The sequence below is a fragment of the Eutrigla gurnardus genome (genome assembly GCF_963514095.1).
Source record: "Eutrigla gurnardus genome assembly, chromosome: 23".
NCBI lineage: Eukaryota > Metazoa > Chordata > Actinopteri > Perciformes > Triglidae > Eutrigla > Eutrigla gurnardus.
The window spans coordinates 19,529,941-19,550,693 of NC_139934.1; the positions used below are offsets into that span (position 1 = coordinate 19,529,941).

The window sequence follows — 20,753 nt, forward strand, 5'->3', positions numbered from 1 at the left end:
TGTGTATGTGTGTTGTGTATGAATTATGCAGTTCATTCAGAAGTGTCAGAATGCTACAGTAATGCTGGGAAAATCATGCTGTTATCATCATGCACACGATTTCTGTGACTATTGTGGATTCCCAATGAAGACAAAGATATTACTCTTACTCCTTCCCTTTCTTCTATTTTCAGAGCCCACTCAGCTATTAAAGGGATAGTTCGGAATTTTGGACATAAGACCTATTTTCTAACTCAGCCGGTGTGTTTGAGACGTCTGGAGAAGTTTTCAAGAAATTTCATTCAGTTCTTCTAGTTGCCGAGTTCACTTGTGCTATGGCTAGCGCAAGTCAATCGTTCTAGTTAGCATGGCATTAAAAACACTCATACCGACTCCACACTGTGGGACAGGGTCTGTATGAGTGCTGAAAATGCTTCAATTGCAGTGATAAATTGTTGGATTTTGAATAAAGTGCTGGAAAGTGTTTGAAATTGTAGTTGCATTATTTTCATGTACAATAGCTTGATCAGTGACACAATTAGATACATTTTTCCATCCTAATTTGTCTCCCTTTATGTAGAAGGCTCTCACTAAACAAAATTGTGGTAATTTAAAGCAAAATAACATCTGATTTGGTTAAGTAAAGTAATCAGTTTGTACACAAACATATAGCCAAACACTTTTGCTACACCTTAAATGTTCTTAAATTACTCCAATTTGTTTCAAGTAATGCACTGACAATTTAGATTAAGTGTAATGAACATCTTGAGTAACAATATCTAGGAGAAGTGGAGCTGAGACATTGTCAATCCAAGTCAAATCCACCTCTGAGGTAGTGATGTGACTTCCGAAACGGGCGTGTCGGCGCTTCTCTGAAGTCCCGGATCGAAACGTTTCGAAACGTTGTGCCGAAAAGCGGTTCTGAAATGCCCATGTCACGTGACTGTAGTTCAGTGATTGAAAGAACGCCTCTATGTTTCGAAACGGCTATTCCAAGATGGGCAGATCCTTTGAAATACTGGCAAGAGCGACGTGCTGTCTTCCCTAATTTGTACCAACTGACTAAGACATTTTTAAGTGTCCCTGCAACAAGTGTACCCTGTGAAAGGATTTTTTCAAAAGCAGGGGAAGTGTTATCCAAAAAAAGAAACAGACTCAGCTCAAAAAGAGCTGAACAAATATTATTTTTGAATAAAAATCTTTGATTATTGTATTGTATATAACAATGTGTCATTTATTTATTTTTAATAATGTTTCTTTAATTCAACCTGTATTCTACTTAAATTGAGGAAACCTAAGACCGGCTCATTTCATAGTGGCACATAATTAGGAGTTTTCTTTGGCCAGAAGATGTAGTTCACATAAGTGGCCACTAGATGCCACTGTAGAGTCAGATTTCATATTCGCTTCAAGGCTTCAACACAGACTGAAACATTGCTTCGAACTGTTTCAAAGCTTCCCTTTGCCCATCACTACTCTGAGGTGGGATCCAAATGATCCTGAAATTTTGGTATCAAGTTGATCCAGATCTCTGCCTTAAGTTTTGAAATACCCAAATCCAGCCTTTTATCTGGATTCAAGGGAGGATTGGATTACCAGAGCTGAATCCTGATCTCCAGGATTTTCCAGTGTGCCATACTGACTCCGTTAAAGTAAGTGAAGGGCCACACAATTGGATATAAAATTTAAACATGGAATATTAAGTGCAGAATTATTTTAAACTACCCGTACATAGATTTGTGTAACAGACCTGCATCACTCAATGAAGAAAATATTAGGCTTTTGTATGATTTTATTTACGGAGAAACACACAACTCAACACAACCTTAAATTGCTTGCACAAAACAAGATCAGCACTCAGCAACTTGTTTATTGTTGTCGTTCATTTAAACCGCTATGCGCAGAGAGAGAGAGAGGGAGAGAGAGGGGGGGTGGGAGAGAGAGAGAGAGAGAGCGCGTGAAGGAGAGAGAGAGAGCGCGCGCGCGAGAGAGAGCGAGAGGCCAAGGTCTGCGGTCTTGGCCATTAGTTCTTTACTTATTTTTGTGACAGTAATATGTTGTTAAATATGTTTAAACTTAAATAAATTACCTATACAAGTAGTTATGTCTCGTTGTATTAATTTGACCCGTTATTGATGTGCCTAATGCGCAACCAGAAATTTGAATATGTTCGAATATATGTGACCAGCCACGGCAAAACCAGGAACATTTTGAGTTATTCACAGATTCTGAAAATGTAGTTTCTAACGCTTTCCAATGATGTCTAACATATGGAAATCTGAAGTTGTGGCCATTTGAATGTATGCTTCTCTGAAAACTGTTCACTGAGAAAACTGGCCTGAAAGATTTGCAAATCTCACCTCACCTCACCTCACCTGGTGAGAAAGGAAACACAATGGTGCTCATTTGCATCTCATTCAGATAAGCCCTCCCCCCTACAGATGTCACTCAGTGATATCTGATATCTGTTAGCCTGAATTGCAGAAAGTATTGTAGTGGTTTGAACAATGGTTATCAAAAGCAGTTATCATGTAGTTAATGTTGATGTAGTGTTCCGTTAAGCACATTACTGGACTGATCAGAATTAGAAGATACTTTAATGAAATGGAAATGCTTAAAGTTTACAGCTTTAGTAATACAGAAAATATTAAGTATCACAATATATCATCAATGTAACCCAAAAACATTAATGTCTCAATTTTATCTCAGGTGCACCCTTTAACCAGAATTTTTCGAATCAATCTTAAATTCAAGTACAAATCTTAAAATTCAAATTTAGTTCAGATACTTACAATGAACAAAATAACATCACAGTGACTTAAAGACGCCATCCATTGAGGGAGAGTATCCTACGACTGTGCCACTAATGTACAGTTCTGGGAATGCAAGGTTAAATCCAAATATTGTTGTCTAAGGCACAATTCTTCCACAAAAGACTCAAGACTCACCTGTTCAGACTTCACCTCGACTCTGCATAGCATGACTCACTTCCACAACCCCCGCCCCCCCCCCCCCCCCAAAAGGAAAAAATATGAACTATTTGTTTTGCTCTTACTTTATCGGAAATGATATGTCATGGTTTCTTTCTGTCGACAAATGTACTTATCTGAGAACAGCGTCTGCTAAGTGCCCTAAATGTAAATGCATCTGATGCAGACACTGCTGGTCTCGCTGCCTCTTAGCTGAGGATTGTTGTCATGTTGTCATATATTCGCATGTTATTAAATCAGCTGTTGATTAGACTGTTTTAAACAGTGTCTTTTTGTGACTGATGGGGTTAGTGATGGATTGTTGTTCGCCCCAAAGGGCTACCCAAGTCTGGGGCGTAACACCGTCTCTATTTCTTCTCTTAAGTCAGTTTACAGAATTATGATATGGCTGTACAGGGTAGCACATACATCACTCTTAATTTGGACCACCTCATAGTGCTGTGATGGCAGTTAGTAGTGCTCTTCCTCATTCATCTGGCCATCTTAGTCAGGTGACCACCATGCTCATTAAATGAGTCAGACAGCTGGTGTTGGATGCTCAAGGCTTTCATAGTGTCCGTGTCTATGTCCATCATCTTGGTCTGAGTAACACGGGACAATGTGCCTCTCTATGGAAATCCCACTGTATGCTGTTAGAAGTAGTTTGGGTTTGAATCCCGGACCCATTCTTAGTGTCTCTTTATTCCAACCATTTGGGTTTTCTTGAAAAAGGTGGAACAGCTCACAAAGCTCTGCATGGTAGAACATGTTGGTCTGAACAACCCTTGAGTTTGAGTTCCATGTGTTAGCAGCTACCTGTAATTTTTTACAACTTCATCAATTAGATTTATGCTTTTTGTAGATGTGCTAAAATAAGCTGCATTACCTTCCATAATTCCATAAAAAGATGTTATACTTTATTGCATTGAGTCCTTACTGCTGTCACTCTCCTGACATCATGTCTCCTACAAATCACTTCCCTCCAGACATAATGAACAATGAGAGTTAAGCATTGTTTGTGATATGTGCATTTTTTTCAACCGTCTGCAACAAAATGTTTCACACTTAATTCCTGTTTTGTATCATCATTTACAGGACATCTGCAATTGCTTCAATTAAACTTTAATTAAGTAAGTTGGAGTCTGTTTGACTTGCTGGCAGGTGTAACAGTTCAATGAAAATAAGAATACGATTTTTTAAAGATGATGTGTGAGTCTCTGCTGTCCTGATGGCAATGGTGAGCTTGTTTCAGCATTGTAGAGCCAGTACAGCAAACAGTCTTGAATCTTGAATGTGGTAGCCAGGCCCCCTTTGTAGCGAGGTGAAGTAATAATAATATAAAAATTAACTTTATTTGTATTGCAGCAAACAAAGTGCTTTGACAGATAAAGCAAATGCACATACATACATCAAAGCAAACCAACTAGCTGTAGTGGAGCGTAGTGGACAGGCTGGCGTGTATAGTCATTTATTACAATTAATAAGTACCAGTGTCTTGAATTGGATTCCAGCAGCTACTGGAAGTTTGTGCAGGGTGCACAAGAAAGGTCAGTGTGGGAGAACCTGGGTAAGTTGAAGAAAAGCCAAGCTGCTGCATTCTTTTTGAGCTGCAGAGGTCGGATAGCACATGCAGGCACACCAGCCAAGAGCAAGTTGGAGTAGTTTTGGTGAGCTTTGGAAAGAGGTTCAGAACCTGTGCCACTTTCTGGATGAGGCATGTAGAGAATGAGTCTGCAGGGATGTTAGCAGTGAAGAATAGGAAATCATATCCAGGTTCCTTTTAGTCAAAACCAGGAACAGGGAGAGATCCCAGACTAGAGTTTATTTTCCTGGAAGGAAGAGCAGCTTGGGCTTGTCATTGTGGAGTTGCAAGTGACTATCTAACTGGAGAAAATACAGAATAAGTTGAGTGTACTTTGCATACCTGTGGTTGATAACTATGTACATGAATTACAGAGCCAAATTAGAATAAAAAAAGAAAGGAAAAAAGAGGGGGCCGAGAACTGAACCAAGGTTTCTAAGAAGTCTAAGAAGTCTGTAGCATGTAAAGGAACGGTAAACTTACTTCGATGCATGGGTTACTGTCCTGATTACAAACTTTACGTAGTTTTATCCATTTGAATATGTGAAAAGATGGAAAACATAAGATGTTGAGTGTTTGGCACTTTTGTGTGTGTTTATAACATTTTTATCTCTCTGAGCTGGAAGGCATAGCTTTCAATTGACTCATTTACGTTTCAAATCTGACCGATGGTAAATAGCTAACGTAGTGACCAAAATAATGGTGTACAACGCTCACCGTCAGAGATAGGGCAAGGAGCTTAATCATTCAAATGCATGCTGTTTGCATCAGATTAGTCTGATAAACTGTATAAACTACATTTGATAAAGATTAGACATGTCATTTGTGTAATTGTTTAGAGCTGTCCACACATGTGGAGGAATATAACATGAATTATGTGTGGTTTGTGTGTTTGCAGTGTGTTTGGCCACATCAGCTACAGATCTGACTGGGAGTTGGTCAAAGTGGACTTCAGGCAGTCATTCCCCCATCAGTGTACTCAGTCTGACTACGAGATCTGGCAGCTCACAGACCTGCAGGTAATGCACACACACAAATACAGTACACTTATAATGACAGTACCTATGTGCTGTTTGAAACAGAATTGTCATTTCTCCATCATCATCCTCAGGGAGAAAAGTGCATTATGGGCCAGGAGCGGAATTTCAGGAAAAGGAAGGACACAGCGTTCTGTATCAAAGGAAAAAGCTACACGTCAGCTCTCATCACCAAACCCTGTCAATGCACAGAGAAAGACTTCAACTGGTGAGCACTCCACAGATGTAGAGTACAAGCAACAGAATGAGTAATAAAAGAAAACATCAGCATTTAATCATATTAGATAGATGAGAACATTTATGAATTTTTCATGAAAAAGGTATACAAAGATGAAAAATAAAACAAACTTTGTATTAAAATATGCACAATTCAATTGCATAGATAAATTCATACCGTCACCATGGAAAAAGCTCAGTCTATCAAAATCATATAATGCTCTAAATCATTGCACGTGTATTGTATCATGGCAATGCAGATGCGGAAACCAGCAGCTTTATTTATGACAAAAATACACTTATCAACACCGGAAAAGTAAGTCAGGTGATTGGATCCACTTTCCAGCCTGCTGCAAGCTAATGCCCAAATGTTGGAAAATAAGATGGATGAAATAAGATTAACAGGAAACAGCAACAGGAAATTAGAGACTCCGGAACACTCATCTTTACAGACGGCATCTTTGGCCAGTACGGATACTGGACTGTGTGGGTAAGTATGTCAGCACTACCGATGAGACAGAATTATCTGGCACCGGAGCAGTGTGCGGACCAGAGGCTTTATGGAAGATGGTGATGAGATGAGTGGACGCAAGTGTGCCTCGTCAGCCCCGCCTGCCCCAGCCCTGCAGAGGGGAAGAAGGAAAAAGGAGGCGGGGAAAACACAAACAGCAATTACAGGGTTATGTGTGTAACCCTCACAGTACCCCCCCCCCCCCCCCCCCCCCTCAAGGAACGCCACCTGGCGGTCTACCAGGCTTCTCCGGGAACCGAGCGTAAAAGTCTCTGAGTAGGCTAGGGTCCAGGATGAGAGAAGGCTTGATCCATGAGCGCGCCTCTGGACCATACCCCTCCCAATCCACCAGGTACTGATAACCACGGCCCCGCCTCCGCACATCCAGCAGCCGCCGGACAGTGAAGGCAGGAAAGTCATCGATGATCCGGGGGGGTGGAGGGATTCCGGCCAGGGGGGACAGGGGGCTGGTGGACACTGGCTTCAGAAGGGAAACTTGAAAGGATACCACTCGGTCAATCTCAAAAGGGCCAATGTATCTGGGAGCCAGTTTCCGGGATTCTGTCTGCAGGGGAAGGTCCCGAGAGGACAACCAAACCCTCTGTCTGGGCTGGTAGTCAGGCGCAGGAATCCGGTGGATGGTGGATGAGCAGGTTGGCGGTCTCCAGGGCTGAGGAAGGGGGACGAAATGCACAGCCTTAGAAAAACGGTCAACTATAGTCAAAATGGTGGTGTTACCTTCAGATGGAGGCAGGCCCGTAACGAAATCCACCGCGATGTGGGACCAAGGTCTGTGAGGAACGGGAAGGGGGCGAAGGGACCCAGCAGGAGGGCGGTGAGAGGCCTTACTGCGGGCGCAGACAGAGCAGGCAGCGACAAACTCTCTGGTGTCAGCAGACATAGTGGGCCACCAGAAACGCTGCAGTAAGAGGGTGAGGGTGCGGTGGAAACCAGGGTGGCATGCTACCTTGGAGGCGTTTCCCCACTGGAGGACCGGAGACCTGGCTGGCGGTGGCACAAACAACCGCCCGGGTGGGCAGTCGTCAGGATCCGGATGGTCCCCTCGGGCCTCCTGGACCAACCTCTCAATCTCCCACCTGGCGGCTCCAACCACACATGAGGGCAAGATGGTCTCCCCACATGGCTTCTCCTCCAGAATGTCAAACTGCCGAGACAAGGCGTCCGGCTTAGTGTTCCTGGAGCCGGGCCGGTAGGTTAGGTTGAAGTTGAACCAGCCCAGGAACAACGCCCACCGGGCCTGGCGAGAGTTCAACCTGCAGGCAGAGCGGAGATAGGAGAGGTTCTTATGATCAGTCCAGACAATAAAAGGAAAGGTGGCTCCCTCCAGCAGATGCCTCCATTCCTGGAGGGCCAGCACGACCGCCAGAAGCTCACGGTTCCCCACATCATAATTTCTCTCCGCTGGAGAAAAAAGCACACGGGTGTAGCTTCTGGTCGGAGGCAGAGCGCTGTGAGAGGACGGCTCCCACTCCCGTGTCCGAGGCGTCAACCTCCAAACTGCGCAGCACCAGTCTGACCTGCTGAACATGGTCCTCAAGGGAGTGGGAAAAAATCTAAATGTCATCCAGGTACACAAACACAAACTTATTTAACATGTCCCGCAGGACATCATTTACCAGAGCCTGAAAAACAGCTACACTACATAAGGGCTGCCATTTACATTACATTTATGCTCTCCCTCCTCCATATCTTGACCGCTGTGGTGTTCTCCCACCTCCTCCTGTCCCTGGTCGCCTTGGCCTTGTATTCTATCTCTGTCACCTTTCTGTTGCCATTCTCTCTCTCCTTCCACCTCGTATTCATCTTCTCTCTCTCCTTCCACCTCTTCTCTCTTTCCTTCCACCTCTTTTCTCTCTCCTTCCACCTCATCTCCTCCGTCTACCTTGCTCAGATCATTTTCTATTTTTCTCTCTTTTTTCTTTGGTGAGAAAAAACTAAATATGCTACCTTTCCTCTTCATTTCTGTAAGATTCAAAGTAACTTTAGTACAATGTTTTCCTTGACAGACGTTGAATCAATATTAGCTTTCTTAGCCTACTTTACACAGAACTAACGTCAGACCTAGCTAACATTACATGTATAGTTAGCGAAATAACGTTCTTCAACCTGATTTTTATCATCTCAAATCAGCATCGCAACTATACTAGCACTGTGCTTTCATTATTATTTAATTTTGTGATAGATAGTTAATCAGTTTTTAAGCTCTTTCCTCCCGTGCCTCCTTTCCTTGCGACTCCTGGCTCCAGGTACGTGTCCACAGGGGCGATTTTAAACGCGAGTGGACGCGCCGCTTCCCAGTATTGCACGCTTGGTGGGCGCCTGTCAATCACCACTAGAGGATGATTGACAGGCGCTCTACTTCAAACACACTTCATGGCTGCACCTGATTGGACAATCGCTTTCACAGCTGTCCTCTCTGCTCTGGAGTTCACGCAGACCAACATGGCTCGTTTGGAAACTTTCTCTTATTTTACGAAAATAGTTCACCTAAAGGTGTTTCTGAAAACATTTTAAGCGAGAAATAAGCTATGCAGTTGCTGAATCTGTCTTTATTTTAGATCGACAACATTCAGTTTAGAAGATTTTCGCGAGCATTCCCGAGGCGGCGAGTCGAGCCCGGCGCCTCTGATTAGCATAAAGTAGATTCGACTTCAACTTTATGCAAATGAGAAGCGGCCAACTCGCGCGCCGTCTCTCGACATTCGCCGCTACACTACCAGAATGCATTGCACGGCTTTTCACATAGACAATGAATGGGATGCGGGGAAACACCGCTGCCTGTGGACACGCACCTTCCCTTGCTTCGCGAATCACGCCACTCAATTTTTCTAAACAAAGCAGCATCTTGCTGCTCTGACGTAATCTCGTGCTGCATTCACTGCAGTCGGACATTGGAAATTCGCGCTCGTAAACGTCAAATTGGACATAACTTTTCTTTGAATTCGTTGCTGCAAACTGGGGTGGCAGCAGGGGTGGCAAGGCTTTCTTTTAGGGTGGCATTTGCCACCCTATGCCACCCCGGTAGATCAGCCCCTGGGTATATGTGAGACGATGGCCGGTATAGCGGAGAAGTGGGAGTGACAAAAAAGGCTCCAGTTGGTGATGGCAGAGGAAGACCAGTCAATGTGGGGATTATGTAGACTCAACCAGGGGAGACCTAACACTAGGGGGGTGGTAGGTGAGGAAATGATAAAAAAGGAGATGGATTTGCGGTGGTTACCGGAGAGGAGCAGCGACAGGGGGGCAGTGCGGTGATACTGCATAACTTCCTTAGCAGAAGGTAAGAGTTCTGAGGGAAGGTTAAACTGGGAGACAAGGCCAGAGTCAATAAAATTGTCATCAGCACCAGAATCCACTAAGACTTGCAGAGGGACCGAAACTTGACACCAAGACACAGTACCTTTGAGCTGGAGGCGACAAGGTGGGGAGGAGGGGACGGAGGTATGGCTCACCAGTGCCCCTCCTGTGGCTGGTGAGCCGGATCTTTTGGCAGGTGCGGACAGAGGGCGAGAAGATGGCCGGCCTGACCGCAGTAACCGCGCAACCCAAGACGTCGTCGTCGAAGGCGTTCTACCTGGGAGAGCCTTGTCCTACCCAGCTGCATGGGTTCCTTGGCGCTGGAGGGCGCTAGCACCGTGGATGAATTGCCCCCGGGGGCCGGCGGGTCCGGAGGCGGAGGAGAAGGTGCAGGTGGCCGGACAGACCAAGAACGAGAGAGAGGAAAAGGGGAACTAGGCCTGGCTGCTCTCTCCCTGCGTCTCTCACGGAGGCGGTTATCCAAACGAGGGGCTAGGGATATTAGCTCATCTAGGGAAGATGTTTTGTCCCTAGCCGCTAGCTCATCCTTGATCTCCTCACTCAAACCCCTGCGAAAAGCCGCCTGCAGAGCTACCTCATCCCACCCACACTCAGCTGTGAGAATGCGAAAATCGATCAAATAATGGGAGACTGTGCTACTGGCCTCCCTGCCCTTTAAAGGGTGATCAAAAACCTTCCTCATCTCCGCAGTAAATAAAGGAAAAGAATTACACAGTTGGGGGTCGCCGACTGAAACGGCCAGAGCCCAGGCGGAAGCCATATCTGATAGCAGACTCATAATAAATGCAACTTCAGTAGCGTAGGTTAAGGGTTGCTGATCGAATACTAAGGAACACTGGTGCAGAAACTGGCTACAGGTCCCTAAAACTCCTGAGTACCTGGAAGGTGTGGGGATGAAGAGCTCGCGAGGATGGTTGGGTGGAAGAACCGGAGCGGCGTCCGGAGCCGGCGCTGGAATAGTGGCCGGAGCAGGAGCGGTGGGGAGGTGTGTGACCATCTGGTCCAAACGAGCCTCGGATTGGTTGAACCCTGAAGTAAGGCGTTGGAGTGTGTCCGTAATCTGCCTGAGGGCCTCCTCGTGTTGCCCCATGAGGACTCCTTGGCTCACCAGGGCTTGTCGGAGCGCTGATGTCTCTGCCGGGTCCATCTTGGCCAGATAATTCTGTTATGGCTTGAGACGGGTAGGACCCGGAAGCAGAGAGGAGCAGAACAAAGTTTATTTACAGAAGGCTTTCCCAAAACAAATGATAAGAGGCCGGCACGGCCGTGGGGTAACTCCAGAGCGAATGGGATAAAATAACAGGCGCTGAGGCGAAAAGGTACGTATCAAAAACACTATTAGACAGTACGGATACTGGAGGGATACTGTGTGGGTAAGTATGTCAGCACTACCGACGAGACGGAATTATCTGGCACCGGAGCAGTGTGCGGACCAGAGGCTTTATGGAAGATGGTGATGAGATGAGTGGACGCAGGTGTGCCTCGTCAGCCCCGCCTGCCCCAGCCCTGCAGAGGGGAAGAAGGAAAAAGGAGGCGGGGAAAACACAAACAGCAACAAACACACATAACCCTCACAGGAGGGACAGTTTGTTATTGTATCATATAATATCAAACCATACAGTATGTGGCACATATGATGATGAGGAGCTGCAGGTGCTGTATGAAACAACCTGGGGAAAAAACGTCTATTGTCGAGACAGACAAACCAGACTGCAATTTCTATCATCACAATCAAATTGTCAGTGGAATATCATAGCCAAAGCCATGCAGGCGGTTTGAGATTTGTTAATTGAACTGTGAATGAACAGAGGCAAAATTTAGCTGACATAGCAAGAAATAAATCATTAACTTGTGGCAAGGCAAGGCAATTTTATTGGTATAGCAATTGTATAGCTTTCAACAACAGGGCAATTCAAAGAGCTTTACATAAAACATGAAAAGCATTGGAGAAAAAAACATTAAAACAAGCAGATAAAATATATATGTGTTTAAATAAATAAAAATTAGGAAAAGGAATAGAAATTACAGTGCAGTATAAGAAGTTTATAGATAGTATTGTTTACTGAATGGCAGCAGCAAACAGAAAAGTCTAAAGTCTTGATTAGAAGGAGCTGAGATTTGCAGCAGACCTGCAACTTTCTGGGAGCTTATTCCAGATATGTGACCAGCCACGGCAAAACCAGGAACAAGTCGGCCTCGGGGCATTTTGAGTTATTCACAGATTCTGAAAGTGTAGTTTCTAAGCTTTCCGATAATATTTGACGAAGTTGTGGCCATTTGAATGTATGCATCTCTGAAAACCATTCACTGAGAAAACTGGCCTGAAAGATTTGCAAATGTCACCTCATCTCCCCTCACCTGGCCAGAAAGGAAACACAATGGTGCTCATTTCCATCTCATTCAGATAAGCCCTCCCCCCTACAGATGTCACTCAGTGATATCTGGTATCTGTTAGCCGTCTAAGTAGCTAGTGCTAATGATTTAGCAACTAGCCTATTGTCCTCAGGTAGGCTAGTTGCTAAACTATTAGCATCACAGTCAATTCCAGCAATGGCAACAGGCAACTTGGCACCCTACTGTTAAATCAGATGCCCACATTACGAGCCAAAAACCTCCCATTACAGCTTAGTTTCGATGTGCATATACTTTTAAAACGATAGTACTGAGCTAGCTTAGCTAGGTAAGCAAAGTAGATAACTGGGATGTTAACGGAAACTCACCCCCTAAGAAACTGAGAAGTATTCCTGCAGACTTCGTTGGCTCCGATGAAATAAGAGTTCCGGGCGCACTTTCTTTTCGTCTGCGGCTTTTTGGTGGATGCAGTCATCTCCGACGTAACTACTGTATGTCCGTTTGCTCTCTTTCGGTAGCTAAAGAATCCATCCGTATGCTGTACATAATGTTGTTACAGATTTCCTCCATTTCGCTGTCTTTATCCCCTTGAAATGTAACCATAAAGAATCTGATATCTTCCGCTCCAGCTGATCCGCTGCGCTGAATAAGTAGCCATGTGTTTCGCTTTTAACGTGCAGCTGATTTGCCGAAAAAATAACAACAGCACGTGAATGGCCAACGGTGATCAGTATGGAAATGAACTGCATACACGGCCCTGCAGGGACACAGACAAGGGCCGATTTTTTCCGAAACTACAAATACAAAATGTATACTTTTACGGCAACCAATACTGTTATTTGAAACATGGAGTGGCTTCTGCATGATCTCAACTTGCATATTCTGCAAAAAACGAAAATCACTAATTTTGAAAAAAAAAAAGCTTATTTCGTCTTTTACGCAAATTAGTCCCACACGACTTGTTGCTGGTTTTGCCACATATGTGGTGCGTAAAAACTGTAGGCTGCCTCTCCATGTTTGATTCTGACTCTGGGGACACAGAGCAAACCTGTCCCAGACCATCTGAGTGGTCTGGATGGTTCATAGCTAAGCAGAAGATCACAAAATGTCTTTTGGCCCTAAAACATTTAGTGCTTTGTAAACCTGTATTTTGAAATCAATTCTTTGACAGACAGGAAGCCAATGGAAAGATCTGAGAACCGGAGTAATATGACCCACTTTTTTGGTCTTAGTGAGGACTCGAGCAACAGCATTCTGAATTAACTGCAGCTGTCTGATCTACTTTTTAGGGAGACCAGTAAAGACTCCATGGACAAGTTTTTCCAAATCCTGCTGAGCCATAAATCCTTTCATACTCAATATAATATTTCGGTGATAGTAGGCTGGCTTGGTAACTGATTTAATGTGGCTGTTGAAGTTCAGGTCTGAGTCCATGACTACACCAAAGTTTCTGGCTTTGTTTGTGGTTTTTAACATTACCGTTTGAAGCTGGGTGCTAACTTTTGACCGTTCTTCCTTGGCTCCAAAAACAATTATTTCAGTTTTGACTTTGTTTAATTAGAGAAAATTATTCTCCATCTAATTATTTATTTGCTCAATGCATATATGAGGTGCTGGTATTGGATTATAGTACCCTGGTGATATTGGGATGTAAGTGTATGTTATGTAATTGTTGTTTACTCATTTACTCATTTACGAGAATGAACTTCTGACATGTGTTAATGAATGTATTAAATGTTTATGTAAGCAAAAATAACTGTTGATATTACTGATTTCCTTACCAGTAGTTTTACCTGAGATAAGGGTGATAAATACCTACCAGTGGGTAATGTTCAGCAAACTTAAATGTAAACAGTGTTAACCAGACAATACTATGCAAGTGATACTTTTCTTTACGGTCAATGTGTTTACTCATTATTTTTACTATATTTGTGTGTCTGTGGTGTGTGTGTGTGTGTGTGTTTGTGTGTGTGTTTGCGCACGTGTGTTTGCGCGCATGTGTGTGTGTGTGTAGTGACTATGGTTTTGAACGGTCCCCCATTGAAGATAATCGTTGCTTTGCTGACTTCTGGCACAATCCCGATTCATCACCCGAAGACTGCCGTCTCGGACAAACCTACGAGTCCAGCACTGGGTCTGTGCATGTGCATTCACACATAGGGACCTAGTTTCGTGGCGCAGCGCAGGGCTGCGCAGGGTGTCAGAGCCGTCGTAATGCAAGTTCCGACCCGCGCAGCCTTTGCGCACGGTCAGTTTGGCAGTTTGGTCGATCGCCTGCGCCAAGATGGGTGTGGCGGCAGGGGGAGGCGTCACAGATTCAGCTTGGCGTAGCGGAAGTTTCGTGGCAAAAAGCCTCGCCGAGACTGCGCTGAAAGCCCGCCAGCTCCAACCTGGTCTACTCTCAGCGCAAGGCGCAAATAAAGTCCATTCTTTCAAGGCGAATCACAGCTGGCGGAGTGAAAGTTTGGCTGACCGGCGTGCAGTGCGCACACATCACCGAGACCTCACAGGCAGGTTTCCACAGTTCCAGGCACATTTAAATGCAATAAGTAATCACAACAAACACTATTTAATGCAACTAATTGAATCAACACGTGAATTTATATCTATATAGATTGTCCCGTCACATCTGACGTCAGATCAAAGGCGGATGGCACGCGTAACGGAAACTCAGCCTCTTGGACCAAAACATCTCTCTCTCTCTCTCCTGTTTTTTATAATATCGGCATTGTTATTATTATGATACGCACGCACAGCGCGTGATGCGCGTGGTGGGAGCGGCAGCGCTGCTTCTGTCATCGGGTTGTCAAGTGACGGAACTTGCACTGAACCTCCCCTAACGCATTAAAGGTGAGGAGACGAGCTCATTTGATTGGTGAAGATCTGAATCGGCTGTATTAATCCCAGTCCACGCCTCGTCTCCTCCTCGTCTCCCACTCACGCCTTCTTCTCCTCCCTCTTTCCCACTTGCGCGGGTGGGCGAGACGGGAGGTGTGCCTGCGCAAGCCTGCGCGAGCCTGCGCGGTGCACGAAACTTGCAAAGTCCAGGCGGACACTCCACGTCGGTGTGGCGCAAGTGCGCTGCGCGCTGACTACCTCACACACACTCACTCACCGCAGACTCATTGGGCCCTAGTTTCATAGACCAGGCTTAGTCGGGGCGCTGTGCACCAGCGCCATGCCAAGTGGGAAAGAGGGAGGAGAGAAGGCGTGAGTGGGAGACGAGGAGGAGAGAAGGCGTGGAGTTGGATTAACACAGCTGATTCAGATCTTCACCAATCAAATGAGCTCCTCTCCTCACCATTAATGCGCCAAGGCGAGGTGCAGTGCAAGTTTCGTCACTTGACAACCCAATGACAGAAGCAGCGCCGCCGCTCCCACCACGCGCATCACGCACTGTGCGTAGGGCAACAAGCCGGCCGGGCCATTCATCTTCATCATCACCATCTTAATCATCTGATTCCACATCCAACACCAGAACAGCGGGACACCGGGACCTCGCGTGCCGCTCAGACCAGCTGTAGCCCCAACTCCGGTTCCAGCTCGCGGCAAAGTTGCACGTTTCTCCTCGGACACGGACAACAGGCTGCCAAGGCGCGAGACCAGTGCACAAGCAGAACACAATCCCCAAAAGTGCTGTATTTTTTTTAAAGATTTTTTCATTTTATTAGCAGTGGATAGATATGAAAAACAGGAGAGAGAGAGGGAGGTGTGACATGCAGCAAAAGGCCTTCGGACGGGATTCGAACCGGGGTCAGCTGCGTATGCGTACGTGTAACATACATGGAATGCGCTCTAACCACTCCGCCACCTGCGCGCCCCTAAATCACTGGTTTTCTGGTTGGGGGGGCATCATAAAGGAATTCTGCTTAGGGCACCAAATGGCTAGCGGCGGTGCTGGACAAAAGACAGCAGCAGCACCAGAAGGCTGAGAGAGATGTGAACTTGTGTGACGGGATAATCTATTTAGATATAAATTCATGTGTTGATTCAATTAGTTGCATTAAATAGTGTTTGTTGTGATTATTTATTGCATTTAAATGTGCCTGGAACTGTGGAAACCTGCCTGTGAGGTCTTGGTGACGTGTGCGCACTGCGCGCCGGTGAGCAAAACTGCCACTCCGCCAGCTGTAATTCACCTTTCAGCTTTCAGCGCAGTCTCTTTTGGCTTTTTGCCACGAAACTTCCGCTGCGCCAAGCCGAATCTGTGACGCCTCCCCCTGCTGCGCAGCCACACCCATCTTGGCGCAGGCGATCCACCAAACTGCCAAACTGACCGTGCGCAAGGCTGTGCTGGTCAAAACTTGCATTGTGCTGGCTCCGCCACCCTGCGCCACCCTTTACTGCGCCACGAAACTAGGGCCCATTTTCTTTCCAGCAGTGAGATGAGAAAATCAATATCAATGATGGACCTGGAGTCAGACAGATGTGCTTAGCTTACCTTAAGATAAAGACTGGATCACACAGAGACAACTTGTCCAAAAAGATATTTACAGGACCATCCCAGTCTAGGTTGCACTTATCTGCATTAGGAGAAATTCCTCCTGTCTTCATCAGTGTCATTCAGCAGTTTTTACTTGTCTGTTCACTGCCATTCATGTTGAAACGGTATAAAAACACTCCGTTGAGACCGTTAAGATGCTGGGTTTATGTAATTCAACCTTGTGAAAATTACTGCATTGTTTATTTTATTTAAAATTACTGGATTACTCTATTAATTATTGTTGTTATTATCAAATCACCTCTGGGTCCGAAGGTAGAAGCAGGTTCTTGGGTTCACTTATTGTTAATTTCGGCAGCTTCCAGTTTACCCAAGTGGCCAAGTCAAGCCAAGCTGAGGTTTGTGGTGGCTACCTCTCTGGTGGTGCCACTGGCGCTCCTTCAAATGTTGTTCCTGCAGAGGTAGTTTGTCAACAAACCATAATCTGGCAAAAACTCACCGATTGTGTGAATGTGTAATTTGTATTAATCATATTAATAGTTGTAAATAGACTAGACTACTAGCTGCCCTGCGGTCCTCTTTTAAAGCATGTCGTCCCTCTCTCTCGCCCCTTTAACTCTCATGCTGTCCTCCCGCAATAAATCCAGGGTGGATTCCAACCCGGGACAGCAGCAGGGAGCCTTGGTACATGGGGGGTAACTACCACTGAGCCATCAGCACACTTAAAGCTGTAGTCTATGATTTGAAAGGTTTGAAAAAAGCATCCCCTCCCCCACACACACCCCTTCCCTCTGTGCTCCTTAATCCCCCCCTCCTCGTATCGTTCTCCCCTCGCAGCCTCCCACCTCCCTCTTATATTACGAAAATAGTTCACCGAAATGTGTTTCTGAAAACATTTTAGGCGAGAAATAAGCTATGCAGTTGCTGAATCTGTCTTTATTTTAGATCGACAACTGTGAATTTAAAAGATTTTCGAGAGCTTGCTGGGCAGCGGCGCCCTCTCTCGAAACTCGCCGCAACGGCATTGCACGGCTTCTTACATAGACAATGAACGGGAACATCCCCTCGGGTATGAACTCAGACAGTATGCCGTTTAGTTTCCCGGTGTGTCTGGGACTTCCACAACATGTACAAAGCAGTAATAGTGTTTATTACGTACATGAAATATGGCGCTCTGCTGCCCGTAGATTGATCCATGTTTGTGATTGGTCAAATGCTGCAAAAGCTGCCTTTTTCATGTGCACGTGCTCATAGCTCGATAGGGAAACCCTGGTTGACTTACCGAGTTGATAACCAGGTTCATGTGACCGCTTATCTCTGATTGCCTTTGTTAGGCTTACCTAAGCTAGATAACTGAAAGATACCCTGGGTATGTTTAACTCCCTTCGTAGTATAGGCCCCTGGAAAGTAGACGAGAGCAGACGGGGCGGCAGCAGCAAGAGGCGCAGCCCAAAAGCTGTGCTCCCATTGGACAGTTTCCATCGGCCTTCGAAGATTTGACAGGAAGTCATAGAAAAAGTTACATCCTGTTAGATGCGACATGTATGCTATCTGTAGTTTGCGACCACATTCGCATTTATTTATATTTGTTCATAAATATCTGTGGAAATCTGTGTTGCTTCATAAGAGTCAGGAAAGAAAGAGTCAAATAAGTATAAAAATATAGAGTATAAAATAATGCCACTAAATATATGTAATGTATGAACATAATGTATGTATATAAAACACTGTACAAGTGTATCTGCTGTTCAGGTAGTGTCATAGCATACAGTTTTCTCGTTTTAATAAGGTCCATATAAATAGCATTAAATATTAGACTCACACAGGACATTTGCATTTTCTACTAAACGTAGTGTTTGTTGTCAAAACTAAGAGCGAATCAGTTCTTAGATGAGGCGAGAGCCAGGCGTTTCCCTTGGGGATTCCCACGGTGGGCATGCCCCCGGACCCCCCTAGAGGATCGCAATACTAGCAGCTTACCGCTAGTATTATTTTGACAACCAAGACCAGGGTGTCGGTGCAGTCAGGATCAGGTGTCACCATGATCCAGGGAAACTTGCGAGACGAGAATGCACAAGGAAACTGGGGAAATGCATCCATCCCCTTTTGGAGAGAGTGAGTTGAGAACCGTCATTCTGGTAGCCTCAGGTGACTGCTTGTTGCCATGGTATGCAGAAATGACTGTCACCCATTTCTGGGGTGCTCTGTATCAGAAGGTAAAGGTAAAACTGAAACTTAACTTAAAAACTTTTTTTTAAATGACAAGCTTTGGAATTTAGTCAAGTCATTCTGGCTTGATGATTGCTTGTTGTGCATTACATTTGACTGCAATGCCATGCCTAATTTCCATGGTTCAAAACAGATGCAAGTACACTTACAGCACTTACTAAATGAAAATGTCTTGAATGGGTTAATAGGCATATTTTTTTTACTTTACATAATCAGACTAGTTGTTTCTCCATGATTTCAGCCTTTTTGCTAAGCTAATTGTGTTACACCCAAAAAAGTGTGCATCACATTTGTGTTTATTTCATGGAATTAGCAAATAAGTTATTTGCTTTTATTTAAATGATTTATAATTATCCCTATAATGTCTGTGACATTATTTTATTTTCATTTGTATTGTGAAGTAATCTGTTAAATGTAGGCAGCAAACAGGAGGAATGCACCACTGAGTATGGTCTGGTAGACAGTGTTTCATGAGCTCTCGCGCATGTAATCCTGGTATTTTGTGTTTTATTTCAAAAGCAGTTATATTTTGCAAAGCTGGACTAGATGGACGTTGAATAGTTAACAGGATAGAGGTCAAATGTGACTCAGTTAGCCATAAGGTTTCATATTGAACGTCTTTTGTATGTGTAACCCAGGTTACAGGGTACATAAGTTATTATTGTAGTAATCAAACTGTAATTTATTTGAACATTGACTCATCTCTCAGATCTAGAAACCTGTTTTAATATCTGGGGCAACTGTTGTTTCTTGTAGCCATTGGCGACATACCGCGAGATTTGGTGAGCCACTCAGAGCAGACACCGAAGCTTTTGAATACATCATGAACTCCTTTTAACGTTGATTGTAGATGTGCCGTGTACACGTTTGCTGTGAGCCATGTGTGAAGCCTGAGAGGCAGTTGAACTCGTGAATTGGCCAGGTTTTTTCTGCACTGGGAATCCTTTGATGGCGAGCTAGAAGAAACCAGGGGCCCGTTTCACAAAGCAGGTTCAACAAACTCTGAACCTCACCCTGAACTCTGAGTTGACCAACTCTGAGATGGGCAACTCTGAGTTTTCGGTTTCAGAACAGCGGTTTTGAATTAGTTCAGTCAACTCTGAGTATGTATGTCTGAGTTACGCGCGTGCCTGCCGACTCTATAAAGCCATCGTCAATGGAGCTCCGATACTACGATTCACCATGGCAACGGGGAGAGCGTTATTAGATATTACTGAGTGTTTATGTACAAAACAAGCTCATCAAGTAGTGTATCAAATAAATTATCATTTTCATTGGGTGTAATCCCCCCAGGCACAGAAAGAAAGTGGCGTCAGTTGAAAATGAAGCATAAGAATATTGCGCAAATATGTTGACTAAGGCATATGATTTTAATCATATTTCACATATTAAACAGTAAATATAAGCAGGTATTTCAACACAGAAATGTACCTAAACATTTCATAAATCTCCCGTTCGCAAAAACGCTAGCTCCGCAAAGAATCTGGTTGCGGATTATGTCCGCGATATGAAATGTTGAAAATGTCGGAGAATATTGTTTAGATAATATCTAATGTGATTGGAAGGAAAGGTAGGCTAATCAAAATTCTCTCCCGACGCAAAGCTGCTAGAATCACTTTTATTTCCATATCGATTAAGTTGAGGATGAAAGGACGTTGGTTCAGATTCTGGAAAAAGGCGGAGACATGTAGGGAGAAACTCACGGTTTGTTGAAGCAAACCTGCTAGCCGTTGATTGGAGATGCAACAACAGCATAACCTGTGTTGGAAGTATTAACTGAGTGCCAGACATTAAATGTGGGGTTGTATTGAGTAGCTGCTAAATGCTAAGTGAATGAACTGAACTAATTGCTGGTATGTGAGATCTTAAAAGTAACACTGTTAATGTGAGAACAATCTGGATCATACTTGAGATTTGAATATGGCCATTCTATAATTTTCTTGTTCTGTTTATTGGTTTATTTGTTTATTCATTTATTTATTTGGTTATTTCAATTTTTTCGAAATACACTAGTACTATATTTGCATAACCTCCATCTCCCGAGTTTCATTTAACTCTGTGCATCAGTTTAATAATTCCCCTCACTAAAGACACTTAG

At 44.5% G+C, this 20,753-nt stretch overlaps 1 protein-coding gene across 2 annotated transcripts in view; it reads left to right on the forward strand.

Annotated features, from left to right (window-relative positions):
- sorcs2 (sortilin-related VPS10 domain containing receptor 2) overlaps window positions 1-20,753 on the forward strand; it is a 521,993-nt gene that overhangs the window by 408,206 nt on the left and 93,034 nt on the right. For both annotated transcript variants that reach the window (XM_084003700.1, XM_084003701.1), the window contains exons 15-17: window positions 5,429-5,549; window positions 5,642-5,775; window positions 14,000-14,119. In XM_084003700.1, the coding sequence (XP_083859826.1) occupies window positions 5,429-5,549; window positions 5,642-5,775; window positions 14,000-14,119 (375 nt within the window). The remainder of the gene's footprint in view (window positions 1-5,428; window positions 5,550-5,641; window positions 5,776-13,999; window positions 14,120-20,753) is intronic.